General features: G+C 59.9%; 1 protein-coding gene across 3 annotated transcripts; it reads left to right on the forward strand.

Moving 5' to 3' along the window:
• Positions 1-11,386: 11,386 nt before the first annotated feature.
• DNAJB2 (DnaJ heat shock protein family (Hsp40) member B2) lies at positions 11,387-16,615 on the forward strand. Of its 3 annotated transcripts, none has more exons than XM_075710628.1 (9): positions 11,387-11,411; positions 12,415-12,504; positions 13,504-13,613; positions 14,054-14,107; positions 14,252-14,371; positions 14,562-14,651; positions 14,780-14,885; positions 14,997-15,067; positions 15,352-15,755. In XM_075710628.1, exons 2-9 carry the CDS (start codon positions 12,440-12,442, stop codon positions 15,753-15,755), a joined length of 1,020 nt encoding a protein of 339 aa, XP_075566743.1. In that variant the 5' UTR covers positions 11,387-11,411; positions 12,415-12,439. The 3 variants fall into 3 exon arrangements, with proteins under 3 accessions (XP_075566743.1, XP_075566742.1, XP_075566741.1); XM_075710627.1 differs by lacking the exon at positions 11,387-11,411 and adding an exon at positions 16,520-16,615 and having other exon boundaries at positions 12,418-12,504; positions 15,352-15,573; XM_075710626.1 differs by lacking the exon at positions 11,387-11,411 and having other exon boundaries at positions 12,418-12,504; positions 14,255-14,371.
• The last annotated feature ends 1,057 nt before the right edge of the window (positions 16,616-17,672 follow it).

Consider the following 17,672-nt stretch of genomic DNA (forward strand, 5'->3'; position numbering starts at 1 on the left):
CCTCTGCGTTTTTGATCTGATTTCACAAAGCTTTATGAAATGACCGGTGAGGGGATGGGGAGAGCTTGGAACACCTCAAAGGGGGTTTATTGGAGTCTCTGCGGTGATTTCACTGATGTCTGGCTTCACTACAGTGAATAATGTGTCCGTCCTCTCCTCCCCCCTCCAAAATGCTCGCAGCATCCATCGCCGTGCAGAACCAGCCCTGCCTCTGCCCGAGCCCTCCAACTTAATGAGTTTTCACTGAAAGGCACTGTCATCTCTCAGCTCTCTCCAAAAGTTGAAAGCTGGACCTAAATTATCCACACACAACAGCCTTTCTTTGTGCCTGAGTCACCTGGGAAGTGTCACCTTCACTGATGAAGATGTGTAAAGTGACTGAAAGCAGCAGTACTGCTGTGAAGCCTGTGCTGGTGTCTAAGCAACACATCTTGAGACCTTGAGACCAGCAGAAATGGCTGAGCCAAATGCTCAGAGTAGGTTTAATCAAGCTGGTGGGAAAAGGTTTTTTTCCACAGAGATGCCTCAGGTTGTGAGTGCTGTTGAACCTGGACAGGATGCTGTGGTGACTAGATAACTCTGGAAATGCCTGAACTCCTCCCCGTGGTATGAATTTCCTTTGAGTGACCTCAGAGATCACTAGATAACACAGACCATGCTGATGCAGACAGTCCACGAGAGTGCGAGAGTAATTGGTAGCACTGAGGCACCAACATTTGAGCCCCAGAAGTTAATTGGTGTGAAAAGGAGCCATGGGATCATCTTTCCCTGTTACAATCTTTGCCAGGGTGCTCACTGAAATACATGCTGGATGCCAAGGCGTCACTTCTGATTTGGTGTCTCCTAGCACCCGCCTTACCTGCATCGTTCCAATTAATTCTGGGGCATTTATAGCATGAATGGTTTGCAGCAGTGGTTGGAAGCACAAGCGTCAGAACTAGGCAGCGAGCATCATTTCAGGCAGCTGTGCAAGGCTTGCATGGTTAACCCAGCTTCAGAAGGTTTGTACGACAATCTGGTGGCACATCGGGGTGTAAAATGATGTGATACTTCTTCAAGAGATGCCTGGATCTGTTTATATACCATTCTGGTAGAGAGCTGAGGGTGAAATGTCCCTGATTCGTCATTGCTGCAAATGCATGCTCACAGTGAAAAATAACAATTCAGATGCTGCTGTGTTGAATGAGCAGGGCAGCAATGACTGACAAGAGAGCCGTGAGTCATTCTGAGCTACGCATCTCCATGTACCTCTGATCTGAAAAGCCCAAACAGATGTCTAAGCTTTTTTGAAATGCTTAAGAACAGCTGGCTAAATCCAGGGAGCACCAATGGGCTGCATCTTGTCAGTGCCTAACTGCTCAGCAGCCTGCCAGATGCTGGTAAGCAGCAGCCTGCAAGCACACGATAGAGGCTGAGCTTACCCTGGCTGGAAGAAGATTCGTCCCAAGGCGACCCCTCTCTCAGAGATGTTACCCACATGTCTAAGAAGACCCTGCAAATATTTTCAGACCACATTAGAAATCATTAGGTTGCAAGAATCACTCAGGAGATGTTTTCACCATCTCTCAGAACAAAGTTGGACCCTGCACCAGCACCCAGCGAGGTACAAAAAGCAAGCAAGGCAAATGTTAGGCTAGTGAGTCAGAATTCAACCTCCTCTTGATGGAAGAATAGGAAAAACAGATTGAAGACACCCCAGGGGCAGAGCCCTGCACACCGCAGGGGAGACCCCTGCTTGCCACTGCCCACGGAGCTCAGGAGATCAGCCAGCTCTTGGACACCCTTACATGAGGAGGGGGAGGCAGCACAATGTATTGCAGGTGTGCAATGCCTCCATCAAGGGCAGACACTTGCCCTAAAATGCTCTTCATTACAAGTTATTATGAAAGTTTGGGGTTTTCTTTTTTTAGTGTCTGATACACTTCTCGCCAGAGGAGAGGTGTTGCTGCTGGTATTGGAACCACTGCCAGCGGTGCTTGCAGTCACCCAAAGCCTCTCAGACAGCTGTCTTCCAGAAATAAGTTAAAGTCTGCCACACCTAAAAGCACACAGAACTGAAACTGGGGAGGAGGTGACCCCTTCAGCATCCAGTCTGGTACACCCCAGTGGCCCCCCCTTCAGTGTGGAAAGCCTGTACTATTGTTCCCACTTTTCAGACCTCAGCCCCACCCAGGCTGTTCCATGCAGAGCAAACAGTGTCACGGGGCACTTTGAGGACACAGCTCTCTTGGGAAGGCAGAAGAGACGACAGCTGTGCTGTGGGTTCAGGGAGGAAGCCCGGTGCCCCCCACTTTAAGCCTGGTTTGGAGGGGCACAAGGCAAGCATCAGGGGATGAGGGGTGCTTCAGGAACAGGGCTTTTGTCTGCGTCTCTAACCACAGCCAGGGGCTTCCTGAAGTGCTTGCATCTGTCCCTGCCCTGCTTACCCCTCACTCCATCCTTGCACAGTTGCTCTGCCCATAATCCTCTTAGCAGTGTGGTTCAGGAGGGAGGCGGAGGAGCTGGGATATGCCTCCAGCCCATCAGCGTCCTGTGCAGTTTGCCCTCCAGCAGTGCCTGCACTGGATCATACAGCAGCACCCTGAGCCCAGGAGCAACCAGGCAGGAGGGAGCTCCTTCAGCTTGCACGGCTCCCAGAGACCCATATGGCCAAGCACTGCCTCCCGCCTGGCCGAGGACTCAGGCAGCAAACCCAGCTGCCGGGCTGGTAAGCCCAGAGAACCAGCGATGCTCTGCTGCAGGGTGAGTCGTGACGACAACCTTCTCAAAGCAGAAAAGCAGCTCTGCATTAACACAGGGAAGACAACACTGGCTGGTCAAACTAATGAGTCTGTTGAAAGCGTGGGGCTTGACTGCACCTTGCAGCTGTTGTGAGTTCAGGCAAGTCCTGTGTGATGCTAACTGCGCCAGCAGTATCCCAGCGAGCCATTGTGCAGGGTCCCTAAAGCACAGCTTGCTCCTGATGACGGCCCAGCAATGCACGTCTGATTGCTGCTGCAGTTCTAGCATGAGAGCATTTGGGATATACTTTGCCACCCTGAAATGGTCTCGCACAGCATGGAGATGGGCAGGAAATGCTCCCTTCACCATTCCTTAAGATATGCACGCCTTGTTAAGGTCAGAAAGGGCCCTCTGAGCACCTCATCCTTCATCTGGAGTAGATGGAGATGATCCAGAGATGAGAAACAAGAGTGACTGGAAGGCTAGACACCATGGGCTGCAATGAAAGGTTGAAAGAATGGGGACTATCTAGAAGCAGAGACTCAATAAAGGCCTTAAAATAATATTTAAGGCAGATGCATATAGGAAGGGGATTAACTCTTCTGCATGCTTGGGGCAAGAAGATGCAAGTTTAAGACTGGCTAGCAGTAAGGGTAGTGAAGCATGATTGTCTCAGGGTCAAGGGATCTTCATCAGTGGAAGTCTTTAATAACCCAAGTGTGGCATTTACTGATGGGATGCAGAGCATGGCAGTGATCTGACAGAAGTCCTCTCTGCTGGAGCTGAGCAACAGCAGCATAATTGCTGGTTCAGATAAAATGAAGTCAATTGTGCAACGCCTGCTGCATTGCCCGGAGCATGTGCCGCGTTACAGGAACAATAAAGCTAATTCCAGATCTCGCTACAGTCCTAAGCCCTGAATCACTGGGCAGTGGCAAGCCCCGCATGCATGCCGAGCCCCAACCTGCAAGGCTAAAAGGGACCGGTGGATGAGTTGGGACTAGCTCTTTTTCAGGTGGAGCAGCCCTGGGGGAGCAGCCTCGCTGGCTCAGAGTCAGCCTCCCTGGCTGCCAGTGTCACCCGCCTTTCTTCACGTCCTGGGAAAAGCAGCTACACACCCACGGGAGCAAAATAAAACCGCAGCTGGCTAATTGCAGTGACTTCATGTCAGGGCTCTGAGCATGTCTGGTTTGAACAAGCTGCCTCCAGGCAGGTGATGGAGGGGCTGAACCTGCTGAGGTGTCCCTGCGCTCGCAGGGGATGCCAGCATGCAGCTCTGGGGGGCTGTATGGAGGAGCCAGCACTGCTTTTCCTCTCTTCCAGCAGCTCTCAGAGCTGGTGGTGGCATGAGAAGAGTAGGAATAGCTGGAAACAGAAATGCAATGAATTCTGCATGGCCGGGTGATGGTAGAGCTCCTGGAGAGGCACGGGTTACCCCATCAAGCTGGAGGGGCTCTGCAAGCTCCAGGCAGGACTGTAGGCACGCTGATGAGTCAGTGTCCATCCCTGGCCTTTTAGGCCTTCCCACCTTACATGTTCTCAGGAATTGCAACAAAACTGTGGTCAGCTCTGTTGCAATGCCGCAGAGCGTGCTTGTGTGAGCTGGCAGCGATGGGGCAAGAGGCAGCGATCGCTTCCCCGCTCCCAGGAGCGCACGCCTTGTCTGCGGGACTGTGGCTGAGCCCCCAGCCTCTGGGCAGCACAGGGGACACGGTAGATTCACACTGGGCAGCTCTGCAGATGCACCCGCTCCTTTGAGGTAGATAAACCACTACCAGGCTGGCAAGTCCAACGTCCCAGGGGAAAGCAAACAATTCCTGGTGCAGCAGCATCTCGTCAACAGCTTTTCTCTGCCCCAATCTTTGTGGAGCAGTTGAGCCTCTGATGTCTGGACAGATGTGTGTAAGGGGTTTTTTTTTGCATGTGGAAGTGGGCTGTATATAATGCAAGCAACTTGCTGGCCCAAGGGCATGCTGAGAGCAGAGCTGGGCCTGGAGAAACTAGCCCCGAGTCTGGGGGATTGCCATAGAATCGTTAAAAGGGGAAAGGAGTTGCTGGCGGCTGGCCAAGCACTGGTGGATGTCAGAGGGAAATGTTTAATGAGATAAAAGATGCATTTAATAACCCAGCTGGGTAATGGCTCCCGGGGCGCTCCTGCTCAGAGCTGTTTGTGTGCGGAGAGAGTGTGATATGTGAAACCAGGGCCATCTTCCCTGCTCCTCCCAGCGCCCCAGGCTCCCGGAGCTGGTGGCCTCAAGTCACTGGGCTGAGAGCTTGCGTTCAATGGCCATCCTGAGGATGCCTGGCTCGAACACATCCCTGAGAGTGCTGTAGCAGAGTTAACGCGGATGCTGAGGGGCTGTACATGTAAAACAACAGTTACTCTGGAGGATTTCCCTGTTGTAAGGACTCGGGAGTCCTGATTTGCTGAGCTCCCATGCCTAATGTGGCCCTCCTCATTAGGAAGAGCCATCCCCAAGAACAGCCCGGCCGGAGGAATTAGAAGGTGGGAATATAACCGCTGCTTTCCACCTGATGCCATGGAAAACCCACCTTGCAAAACAAGCCTGGTGTCATTCCTTGAGATGGCAGAGATGTAACCTGCTTGTAGTGCCGAGGGTGTCCCGGCAGTGCCCCGGGAGCGAGCAGCAGTGTCGATGCGGTGCCTGGCGAGGCAGCCTGGGGTACCTAAGTGATGGTTGGCGATGGTGAATCGTCAGCAAAGGGCTGCCAGGCTTCTGTGGGGATCCCTGCCAGGCACGGCTGGCTTCGTCCCTTTAATCATTGGTCTTGAAATGAATCCCCAATTACCACTGATAAAGTTTGAGGGTGACAAGTGGATTTGCAGAGTAATAAGTGACAAGACTGTCCCTTCTTCCAAATTCCCAAATGAATTACTTTGCATTTCACTGTATTAAAGCAATTTTCATAGAATCATAAAATCATTTAGGTTGGAAAAGACCTTTCAGATCATTGAGGCCAACCGTTAACACTGCCAAGTCCAAGTGTTGCAGATGCACAGTCTGAGTCTCTCCTTTATGTTAATATTAAAGGCAAGAATAAGGTGTCCCCTGGCCTGAGGGGCAGAAGCAGCAAAAGCAATGACTTCACCAACAACACAAGGACTGAAGGAAATGGGATAATGAGAGAGGCAAACCATTTGTTAATAAAAGAGATAGGAGCAGTGCACAAGGTTAGGAGCCTGGGGGACAATGAGAAAAGGAATAGCAGACAGCAAGGAGAGAAGAGGGAAAGCCCAAGAAGATTGTGGAAAAAAGAGTGCAGCTGTGCACTTTGCACAGTCACCTCACCTGTAGCTATCTGCATGCAGTCCAAATCCAGCGCAATTGGGGATTCCCAGCAACGGCACAGAGTGCCACTTTTTCCACTTCTCCACCATGCCTGGCTTAAATGCCTGCTTTGTTAAAGCAAATTTACCTGCAATGTAGCCTTTTCATTGGGCAATTCTAAACCATCCCTGCTAGTTAATTGTCCCCTTCACTAGCTGCCACCCCACCAAGCTTCATGTCAGCCCTGATTTTTCTTAGTAAACATTTCTTATTACAGTGGGCCTTGCACCCATCCCTGGGGTTCCCCACTACAAAGGCCCCTGGCAGTGTGTCTCCTGGCTAACAGGCACACCTTTGCTATGGATGCATCTGGTGTGTCCTTAGCAATGCAGGAATATAAACATGCTGGCCTGGCATGCTGAGATAAATATTCTGGGACAACACAAAAAGTAGATCTGGAAAGGCCTTCAGCAGCAGCTATGAGCCTCCTTCTTCTGTGGACATGGAAAACAGATTATTCCAGCCCTCTTTGTGGCAACATCGTGATTATGCGAATGCTGTCATCATTATCTCCTGCCAGCTCATAAGTAAGGATGTCATGCCAGCGGTGTTGATCTGAATCAGCCAGACATGTAATCGTGCTGAAAGGTGACAAGTTTGCATAGCAATACCTGCCTTCCCTGAGACAAGGCTGATCCGTACTAAATGCATTTTTCAGTCTTTAATTCCCTGCTGACAGAATCAAAATTAATTCTTCTGTTATTTTTTTCTGGTATTATCAGTAATCTAGAGTTTTCTGGGTCAACCGGTTTATTTTCTTAATGATTGGAGTGATTTCTGTCCTTCAGTCCTTTGGAATTACCCTAGTTTTCCTAGCTCTGTTAAAATTACCATTAGCAGCTCAGTAAGAGCCTCAGTTAGGTCCATTAGTACTCTCAGTGTGGGCCTGATGAATCAAAAATGCCAGTTTTAGCAGGTGATGCTTTACATGCTGGTTTGTTACAGATGGCATCCAAATTACAGCCTTCTCCATTGCATCCACAGTGTTGCACTGGTATTTAGGCACCGAGGGCTATGGAAAACAGCAGAAGGCTGCTTACTGGCAGCCTTTTGTGCTTTTTCTTGTTTTCTTCTAATGCAAATGCACTCACCCTATCTCCTTTTTATTTCACCCTGCTTGGCTCGTTTTTTCACCTTTGAGCCATGCCTAGCAGGAAGGCAGTGGGCCAAGGTTGGGCATGTAGCTGGAGGGCATGGTGAGGACCAGGCAGCTGGTGCCCCCAGTCCCACCAGGCACTGCGGGAAATCCTGGCCAAGCCAGCTGGACACAAGAGTCCTGGTGCTTGGGAGCATGTGGGCATGAGCATGTTGGCGTGTGTGAGTGAAATCAGGTTTCGCTTCACATAAAATCCCTTCCTGTCCCGTGTCAGCTCCAGCTTCTGCTTCCCTCCGCGGCTGAAGGGCTTGCCAGCATTTGGAGGGGGTGCGTGTGGTATCAGTCTTTTCATTGCCCAGATCTCCCTTCCCCTGGGGTCAGATCCAGACCACGCAGCCCCCCGCCTTACCCACGGGTGAGTGTCCAGTGCCCTGCTCCCGTGCATCACGGGATTATCCAGGCTCCGCAGCCCACCCTGTTCCCAACCGCATGCCAGGGGTGGGGGTGAAGCCCCTTGCTGCTGTGAAGCTCAGCTGCTGCCTGGGCGGGTGCATGTGCTCATCGTGGATAACCTATTTAGTCATGGGCTTCTGCCACCTCCGCCAGCCTCTGACTCTGTTGATTTAAAATCTGCAAGCACCTCTGTTTTGCCTGGGTTTTGGCTGGGGCAGCAGCCCCGGCGTCAGCACAGGCGAGCACTCCTGCGGGGCGGTGCCGGGGACGCACAGCCTGCGTCTAGCAGATCGCTGAATCCAGCCCAAAGTCATTGCCCTGCCTGAACGAAAGTCAGGGTGACTGCTGTTTCTCCCTTCTCTGTCCCGCTACACCGACTTCTGCTAAAAGCACTCAGATGACTTTGCCTCCCTGGATACTCCCTAGCTCCTAGTAGGTGCAATTCTAGAAAAGCCAGCTGGGGTGAGAACAGAGTGGCTTGGGAAAGAGACGGGCAGGCGGCTGAGAGCACGGCCATCGAAACAAACACGAAGAGCGTCAAAAACACAAGGGTGTGGAGAAATTGGCTGCACAGGGAAGCCAGGGGAGCTGGGCAGGGCTGTTCGGGTGAGACAGCAGGACTGGGGGTAAAAGAATGAATGTGGATTTTTAAAATGGATGCCCCTCTCAAGTGATGTCCCTGGCTGTCACCAGTCCTCTGCACTTGGGGGTCCCCAACCCAGCAGAGCCTTTCCAGGGGCGAGCAAACCCACTGCTCCCACTGACACCTTTTCTGGGGACTGCACTGACCCGCTGGCCGTGCCCAGAGATGAGGAGCGTGGCCACGGCCGCTGCCATAGTCTTTCCTGGGAGTAGGCAGGCAGAGGAAGGTGGCATGGAAATGGCACCCAGGAGCCTGCCTCGCTCTGCTCAACCACTTCTCACCCCATCCCACTGGCTCCGGCTCCCGCTCCCTCCCTGCTGCCTCTCCACACAGCTGCCCCGGAGTGGGGACCTTCCCTCTGGGAGTGGGGAGAAGGGGAGGGGAGACGGCCGGGTGCAACGAGGGGAGCAGTGGGCACACAACTCCCCAAGCACATCACTCCTCAACTCAAAAATCACCAAGAATACAATTTTGCGGTACGTAATTGCCAGTTTTGAGGAGGCTGTGAAAGAGTTTGTGTTCTCCTGAGGAAATCAAAAGCTGAAATGTTGCGCAGTGCTGAAAAAAAAATCTCTCCTAATATGTGGTTTGCATAATAATATAGCACGAGTTTATGATGCAATTCAGTTGGCTTCCTAAGAGATGGGGTAACCAGGATAAAAAAAAAAAATTGGTCCTTTGGTATCCTACTTTGCTCACCCAAAAGCTCTTTTCTCAGAAAACCTCGAGAGTATTTAATGAGCATTTCTGCCACCCTGGAAAGCTAAAAACAGAGTTGCAACACAGCAGTCCCCTGAATTTGTAAAGAAATAAAGGTTCTCCTCAGGCACGCTCAAGATGCCTGTGCTGGGTTTGAAGCCGGTGTAAGCCAGGCTGGCAGGTAGGTGCACCAGGACTTTGGGCAGACCTAGGAGGAAAGGGCAGGGAAAAGAGGGCAGGGTGCTGTGGCTGAAGGTGTGCGCCGTGTGAGGCACCAGCGGGCGGTGGGCTGCCTCTCCTCTGCTGCTGCGAGGTGGCTGGCTTTGCTCGTTTGAGTAGGGGAGTGATTATGGCAGCTCTGGGGCGAGGTTGGCACAGCATCCTCTCTCCCATCAGCGCCGTGGTGGCCTACTGCCCGACTCTGCACGGCCTCCCCTAGGGACATCAGGGAGGTGTAAGTCCTTCTCATATCCTGGTCTCATGTGTGAGGGACACGTGCCATGAAGGCAGCAGAGATGCATTCCCCTGGCTCCAGGGTCCCGGCTAGCATGTGGGTTCCTCTCCTTTCCCCAGCACGGAGGCCTTCCCATCCGGTGGGCACAGAGCAGGCTGAGACCTGGCAGCTCTGGGGCCTCCTTGTCCCCACATCAGCTGCAAAAGCCAGGGAAAGGAAAGCCAGGTGCCAAGGCATGGCTAGGTCCTGGTGGCATCTCCCCAGCTTCCCAGCCAGCAAGATGGGGTCCCTGAGAGGCAGCCTGTGGCTCCATCTAGTGCCTGTGCCAGCCCGGCCCGGGCCAGCCCTGCACCCATTGCTGGGCAGAGGGGCCAAATCAGAGCCCCCCAGCAGCCAGCGAGGGCACCCTGGCTGGGGGCAGGCAGCCCTGGGAGCCTGCTCCCTGCTCCTGGGCAGGCAGGCGTAGGAGGGCAGCACTGCAATGGCATCCAGGAAAAAAAAAAAAAAAACCCAACAACAGGGAATACTCCAAGCAGTCACTCAAGGAAATCAAGTGCTATCTGATGGCAGGGGACGGGTCTCCCATCCCTTGGAGAGGAGATGCTCCTTGGCACAGGAGATGCCCTTGGCATTTCACCTGTCCCAGTGCTCACCCAGGCCCGATGCTCATCACTGAGGAGGGCTCTTCGTGGGGTGGCTGTCCTGAAACTGGTCCCTGAGGAGTGCTGGGAATGGCCTGTCTTAGTGCCTGGGTCTCCCCAGCCTGCCCAGTAAAGCAGCACTGGGAAAGTTTGCCAGGCTTCCCAGCTAGGGATTTACAGGAGGTGAGGAAGATATCCCAGCTGCAGTGCAGGGGTGGCAGGCAGCCAAAAAGGCTCTGGCCCTGCAGAGAGACCAGGCTCCCTCCTTTTCCTATCCAGACCGCAAGAGGGAATAATGATTTCTACGGCCAGGACAGGTTCATGGGTGCATGAGTGGCCTTGAGTCTGCCCATGACCCTGAAGATGGCTGAGAGCAGCCCCTCTGTGGGGGCTGCCCAGACAGGGGCCATGAAGAGGAAAAGTCCACACCAAAGCTCCCGGTGTGTGGTCATCCGCTGCGTCCCGGTGCTCCGCACGCCTGGGCCCCTCGCTGCTCCCGGCTGCCCTCGGCATGAGCAGGGCCCGGGGTGGGCGCAGGGCTGGCGATGCTCTGCCGGGGGCCGCAGCGGTGCCAGCCAGCCCGGGCTCCTGGCAGGGACCTGTGCCCGCCAGCCTGGCAGGCTGCACCCCTCCGTCCTCCCCCACGGCGGGAGGGCCTGGCCAAAGCGCTGAGTCACCCCCGCTGTCCCCTCCCGCTGTCCCCTCCCGCAGGGACCGGCCGGGCAGCTGACTCGGCAGCCGGCCAAGGGGCAAGCGGAGCCCGGGGGCTGCCCCGGGGCGGCGGCCGTGCCCCGGTGCGCTCGCAGCACCGGCTGCACCACCGGGGCCAGCGAGCGAGGCCAGTGCCCCCCCCCCCACCCCCGCGCAGCCCCGGGGAGCGGGGAGAGCCGCAGCCGAGCTCCGCGTCCCGGGCAGGCAGACCCCGCCGGGGGCTCCCCCCGCCGCCTGCGTTGCTCGTAGCGCCCCGGAGGGACCCACGCAACCCGGCCCCGCTCCCCGGGAGGCCCGCCCGGGGGCTGCCCGGCCAGCGCGGGGCGGGGCGGGGGGCGGCGGGGCTGGAGCCGCCGGCCAGGTCCCTCCCGGGCTACGGGAACGGAGACGGGGAATGGGAAGGGGGGCCGTGCAGCGACGAAACCCCGCTCCGGGCTCGCGTACGCCTCCCTATGACCTCACCCGCCTTACAGGCCGGCGCGTGACGTCACGAGGCGGCGGCGCCTCGGTTGGCTGCAGCCGCCGCTCGTCGGCCAGCGGAGCCCGCCTCCAGGCCCGGCGCCGGCCCGGGCGGGGGGGGGAAGCGCGACGCCGGCCGCGGGCGGCCCGGGGCGGGCGGGGAGGGCTCGGCTGCGGCACTCAGGTGGGCGGCGGGGCCGGGGGGGGGCGTGCGGGGGGAGCGGGGCGGACGGGGGCAGCGGGGGCGGCGGGGGGAGCGGGGCCGGGGCGGTGCGGTCCCTTGCCGTGCTGCCGCCCCCGCCCCTCCCGGTGGCCTAGATCCGCGGGCCGCAGCCCAGGGCTGCCCGCCGGTGGCGGCGAGCCCGGGGAGGGGGGTGGGGCGGGGGGTGGCGGAAACTTCCAGCAGCAGCGCCGGGCCGGGCAGCCCCGGGAGCGCCGTGTTTACAGCCGGGCCGGGGGGGGCGGTCCCCGGCGGCACCGCCCCGCCGCGCTCCCAGCGCCGTGCGCTGCCGCTCCCGGTCCCGGTCCCGGTCCCGGTGCCGGTCCCGGTCCCGGTGCCGCCCGCCCCGTCAGCTGATGCGCCCGGGCAGCGCGGGTGGGGGGCGAGTACCGGGGGGGGGGAGGTGCCGGCACCCCGGGGTCGGGGCGGGGGGAGGCTGGAGCGGCGGCAGCCCGCTCCCGTCCCCGATCCCGTCCCCGATCCGGAGCGGGTCGGCCGGTTGAAGTGCTCCGGGCTGCCCGGGGACGGGGAGGGTCCCCGCTGAGCCCTTAATCGGCTCCAGCCGCTAAGCACCTTAGCGGGCTGCTCCCGCGGCCTCCCCCCCCCCCCCCCCCGCCCCAGGACAGAGCCCTGCGGGGGGGACGGGAGCTGGGGCAGCTCGGGGGGAGCAGGGCAGACCAGCGGGGCCGGCAGCGAGGATTCCTGTCCCCTTGCTCGGGCAAGTTGGGGTGATGCAGGTGGGACGGCGGTGGCAGCAGCAAGGGGTCCCCGGCCGGGGCTGAGTGCATCCAGGTGGCCGAGGCTCAGGCGGGGTGCTGGGGACCCCTGTGTGGGGTTGCTCTCGGGGGGACCTGTGGGGTGGCCGGGTTAGCTGGGGAGGGCAGGGCAGCCCGCCCTTGCTCTCTCGCACCCGGCGCTGCCAGGCTGTGCCTGCAGACCCCCTGACGTTGCCTTTCCCCCCCTGCAGTGACCCTGCGGGACAGCCGCACGACATGGTGGACTACTACGAAGCGCTAGGGGTGAGCCGCAATGCCACCGCCGAGGACATCAAGAAGGCGTAAGTGCGTGGCAGGCGTGCCCCTGCCCGCCGGGCAGAGCAGCCCGAGCCACCCCCCTGCCCCCAGTGCCAGCATGGCTGGAGCTCCCTGTGGGCCGGTGGGGACAGGGCCCAGCTCTAGAGGTGACAATCCAGCCTTTGTTTCCTTTGTGCGGAGGCCAGAGCAGGGCCGGGCTTCGCTGCCGCACAAAGGCATCTCTTGGTGGGGTTTGGTCCCTTTGTCCCCACTCTCAGCCCGGGACTGGGGATGGAGGCGGGAGGTGGGTCCCGCTGGTGTTTGGAGGCGTCCCCTCTCTCTGCCAGAGGGTGCAGGGATGGCAGAGGGCTGGGGCGCAGGGGTTCTGCCGGCGTCAGGGTCAGGGAGCTGGAGCTCGCGGGGTGAGGAGCAGCGTGTCCCCCAGCACAGGGACCGGGCTCTGTTGGCAGGTGTCATACTGCACCCCAGACACTGCAGGGGAGCCCCGGGGGCGGACGCAGCCTCCTGCAGCTCCTGCCTGCCACCCTGCCGAGGTCTTGCTGCTCTCACTGGGGAGAGGCATCACCCAGGGGGAATAGGTGTGGACTGGTGGCTTGCCTGGGGAGGCAGAGGTTCCTAAGGGTGGGTGAGATAAGCTGGGCAGCCTGGGTTGACCCCAGCTAGTTGCGGGCAGGAGAAAAGGGCTGCTTGTGCTCACCTGGCCACAGGAGCCCCCCAGCAACCCCTAGTCCACGCACGCCCACGGCAGGGCCTGGGAAGGCTCCGGAGCAAACTTGTGAGCATTGTCCAGAGCTGCTGCCGAGGTGGGCGCAGGCTGGGGTCATGCTGCAGATATTTGCTCAGGAGGTGAACCACTCCAGGAAGCTCCCGTTTGATGCCTGAGGCTGTAGGGCGCTGGGTGAAGCGGGCTTGGGGTGCCCCTGCCTGCAGGATCGGAGGCATGTACTCAAGAGGGGGTTGCTGGCCCAGGAGCCCCGGCCACCCAAGGGCTGCTGTGTGCCCATCGCTGTCCCTCTGTGCAGGTACAGGAAGGCTGCGCTGAAGTGGCACCCGGATAAAAACCCAGACAACAAGGAGTACGCTGAGCAGAGGTTCAAGGAGATCGCTGAGGCGTACGAAGTGCTGTCGGACAGTAAGAGGCCATGGTGCTGTCTCATGTGTCTCCCCAGGCCCTTGGGGCTGCTCACCCTGGGGTGTCCTGCCTCTGGGCTCACCCAGGTGGCATTCCTAGACATCCCCAGGAGGTAGTAGGTCCCTCCAGCTTTACCGCTCAGCTTGTGGGGTTTGGTTTCCTCCCCACACATCCCCTGAAAGGGCTCTTGGGAGAGGTGCTGGGGTGGTCGCCTCTGGGATGAGGTCTCCCCAGCAGGGCTGAGGCTTGCGCATCCTCGCCCGATGCCCCAGCTTGGGTTTGGGAGCAGTGCTGGTGCAGTGGGGGCTCACGCCACCCCCTTCCTCTTGCCGTTCTGCACCTCTCTTGGCTGGGGGAAGCGCTGGTGCTCCTGCCTGTGCCACTGCTCCCGGCCCCGTGCCTGGCAGCCGGCCTCCCCGCAGCCCCCTCTCTTCTTCCAGAGCAGAAGCGCGATGTCTACGACCGTTATGGCAAGGACGGACTCATGGGTGCAGGTGAGTGGGGCCGTGGGGGGTTAGTGCAGCTCTGGATACGGCCCCATCTGAAGACCCAGTGTGGGTCTGTGCCCCCTGGGGCTCCCCGCCCTTCGGGGTGTTCCCACCCAGGGCTCCACTTAACTCTGAGCCTCTTCCCTTCAGCAGGACCGGGGGGCTCCAGGGCCGATGCCGGGGCCCCCGAATTCACCTTCACGTTCCGCAGCGCTCATGACGTCTTCCGGGAGTTCTTTGGCGGGCGAGACCCCTTCGCCGACTTCTTTGGTGCGTGTGGTGCAGGGGGGGCAGGGGGCTGGCTCTGGGGCACTTCTCTGGCCCCGGGGCAGCTGCTGGGCTCAGGGACGGGGTGTGCAGCCAGCCCCCAGGGTGGGTGTCCCCATGGATGGCAGCGCCCTGCTTCTGGCTTGCCAAGTCACGGGGGTGATGCTGATGGGGGGGGCTCCCTGCCTTCCAGACGAGATGCTGCCCTTCTCCGAGCTGCGAGGACCTGGTCCACGGCACCACGGAGGTGGCCACTTCTTTTCCCCCTTCCCAGGATCCTCAGGTAGGAGATGCTGCCAGCCCCTACCTGGCAGGGGAGTCCCGGGACACTGTGTCCCCCTGCGCAGGGTCTGTCCCCTGCCTTCCTCCTGCCCCCCACCCTGGCACCGACCTTGTCACTCGTTTCTCCAGATTTCTTCGCCTCATCCTTCAGCTCCGGTGCCGACGCGGGGCTGGGCTTCCGCTCTGTCTCCACTTCCACCACCTTCGTTAATGGCAGGCGCATCACCACCAAGCGGTGAGGGCACTGCGGGCCCCCCTCGCCCAAGGACCCTGCAGCTTGCTGTTGCAGTGCTCTGGCTGCCTGGCCCTTGACCGTCCATCTGTCCATCTGTCTGTCTGTCTGCAGGATTATCGAGAACGGGCGGGAGCGGGTGGAAGTGGAGGAGGACGGGGAGCTGAAGTCGATCCACATTGATGGTGAGAAGCAGCACCACAGACCGATTTGTTGGGGTCTGGTAGTGCCACCTCCCAGCCCCCTTTCCCTTTGGGGATGCCTCTCCTCCTTTGGGGACCCCTCTCCTCCTTTGGGATGGCCGCAGGGTGCCGCATCCAGGCTTGGCTTTGGGCTGAGCCCTGGTTGGCCCTGGTTTGGGGCTCTGCTGTGGAGGATTGGTGGGGTGGGCTGGAGTTGCTGGGGCCCCGTGCCAGCTCTGGGGAGCTGGAGCAGACATGACCCCTGTCCCCTGCCCCTGTCCCCACAGGCGTCCCCGATGACATGGCACTGGGGCTGGAGCTGAGCCGGCGGGAGCAGCAAGCCTTCCCCAGCCCGCGGCCCCCCTCGCCCCCACCACCCGCCCCGCACCAGCCCCCGAGCTCCTCGCCTGTCTGCCTCTACACGGACAGCGAGGACGAGGACGAGGACTTGCAGCTGGCCATGGCCTACAGCCTCTCCGAGATGGAGGCGGCGGGGCACCACCGAGCAGGTGGGCACGGCCCCGGCGCCCTGCCGGCACCGGGGGGCAGCCCCGGCACCCCGTCCTCCACCCGCAGAGCCCGCGGTCCCCGGGGGGGGCCAGAGCGGGAGCCGTCGGGGGCCAGCAGCCCCGCTGCAGCAGGGCACGAACCTGCCCCCAAAACGAAGCAGTGGCACTGCCCCCTGCTCTGAGCGTGGGGCTGGGGTTGTGCCCCCCGCTGTGGGGCAGGGAGAGGAAAGGGGGGGGTGGGGGCTCGCTGCCTGGGGCTCGGCTCCTGCCTCCCCCAGCAAGGGAGGGGGTCTCTCCTGCCCTGTCTCCCTGCTGCTGCTCAGGTGGGTGGGCGGCTGGTGGCACCCCGGGTTGGGGGGGGCTGCCAAAGCTGGGGGTCGTGGCTGGAAGAGGGGCCCTTGGTGGAGTCCCGGGAAGAGGGGCAGCTCCCTGCCCGGCTCCTGGAAGCGTGGGGTGCCCGTGGGCAAGCATGCCGTGGCTCTGCCTGCTCCTCTCTCCCTGCCTGTCCTGCAGACGGGCAGGGGCTCCAGCCGGTGCCTCCCTGGCTGCTGCCTGCCCCTGCCCAGGCTGGGGAGTACTGGCTCGGGCTCTCCCTCCTTGCAAGGAGGGGTGCACGCGTGGGCTCTGCTTGGTGCCTTGTGTCTGTCTCTCCCCTCTGGATGCTGCCGCTCTTGCCTGTACCCCCTCCTCTGTCCCCCCATCGCAGACCCTGCCTGGATCCCTTTCCTACGCCTTGCAGACCCTGCAGGGCACTGTCCCTCCCTGCTTCCTGCAGCAGCAGTGATCCTCAGTGATGCTCACAGGCTTCCCACCCTTGCATTGCCCATGGTCCTGCCTTGGCTCTCCTCCTCCTGGGAACCTTCTCCCTCCCCACCCCCTGCCCCAGCCCTTGGCCAAGGAGGGTTTCACGGGTGCTGTTGTGTCCCCCCTCCGCTTGTCTCCCCAGGTGTGTTCTGAGGCTGCTGCGCCCAGGGACCGCGCACGCCCGCTCGCCCACGGAGGCTCTCCCAGCCAGGACTCCGCTTTGTCCCTGCACGGCCACCCCCTGCCACCCCCTTCCCCCAGCACCCTCTGGCTCCGTGGGACATGGTGTGGGGCGGGGAGGGCACGACAGGGCTTTTGGCAGAGCAGTACCTGGGGCTGGGCGGGGGGGGGGAGATGCCCTGGGCACCACGAGGTGGTGGGGAGGGTGGTGATGGGGGGGCTGGAGGGGAGGGCAGTTGCTGTAGATTAGGCTGCTGGGGGGTGCTGGCGGCAGGCAGCGAGGGGCAGCATGGCTGGGCTCAGCCAGTGGGGCTGGGCTCTGCCCCCCTCCTTGCTGCAGCCCCCCCTCCCTGACCCCCTGCTGCTGACAGCCATCAATAAACACATTTGCAGTAGCTGCTGCTTTTGGGGAGTCTCTGGGCTGGGGGGTGCAGGGTCCTCCCCCATCCTTGCCTGCAGATGGGGGGGGGGGGCAATCCCAGCTGCACTTGTCTGGTGGTTGTGGGGTGCAGGCTGTGCTTCTGCAGGGAGGGATTCCCTGTGCCCCCCGCCCCATACACAGACAGTCAGAGGCCAGGCCTGGCTGCAGCTGCATGAACGTGACACGAGAACTTTATTCACATCAAGATACAAAATTATATTTCTCTAGAAATTTCTCTTCTGCTCAAGTGACGAGGCGGGGAAGCACACAGAGGGGACCTGGGGCTGGGCCAGGCCCCCCCTCCCCTGCACCCAGTACTCCCCCCAGCCATAGGGGACCCCTGCCCACCTTTGCCCCCCATATGGGCACCGGGAGGGAGCTGACACAGGACTGCCACATTGGGATGCAGGAGAGTGGCTGGGGGGGGGGCAGGCCACAGCCAACTCCCAGCAGCATCACCTGGTCCCCTCCTCCACGGGGGGTAGGGGACATGAGCTCAGTACCCCCTGGGCGGGCAGCAGGTGCAATGGGGTTCCATGCCCTGCACACAGAGGGGCTGAGCCCTGTGTCCCCTGGGGAGAGGGGCAGGGGGGACTGGGGGAGGCAGAAACAGAGCCAGCAGCACAGACAGCGTTTTACAGGGAGAGCAGCCCCAGGGGCAGGGCGAGGAGAGCACACGAAGCCGGGTTGGGCA

The sequence above is a fragment of the Pelecanus crispus genome, chromosome 5 (assembly GCF_030463565.1).
Source record: "Pelecanus crispus isolate bPelCri1 chromosome 5, bPelCri1.pri, whole genome shotgun sequence".
Lineage (NCBI taxonomy): Eukaryota > Metazoa > Chordata > Aves > Pelecaniformes > Pelecanidae > Pelecanus > Pelecanus crispus.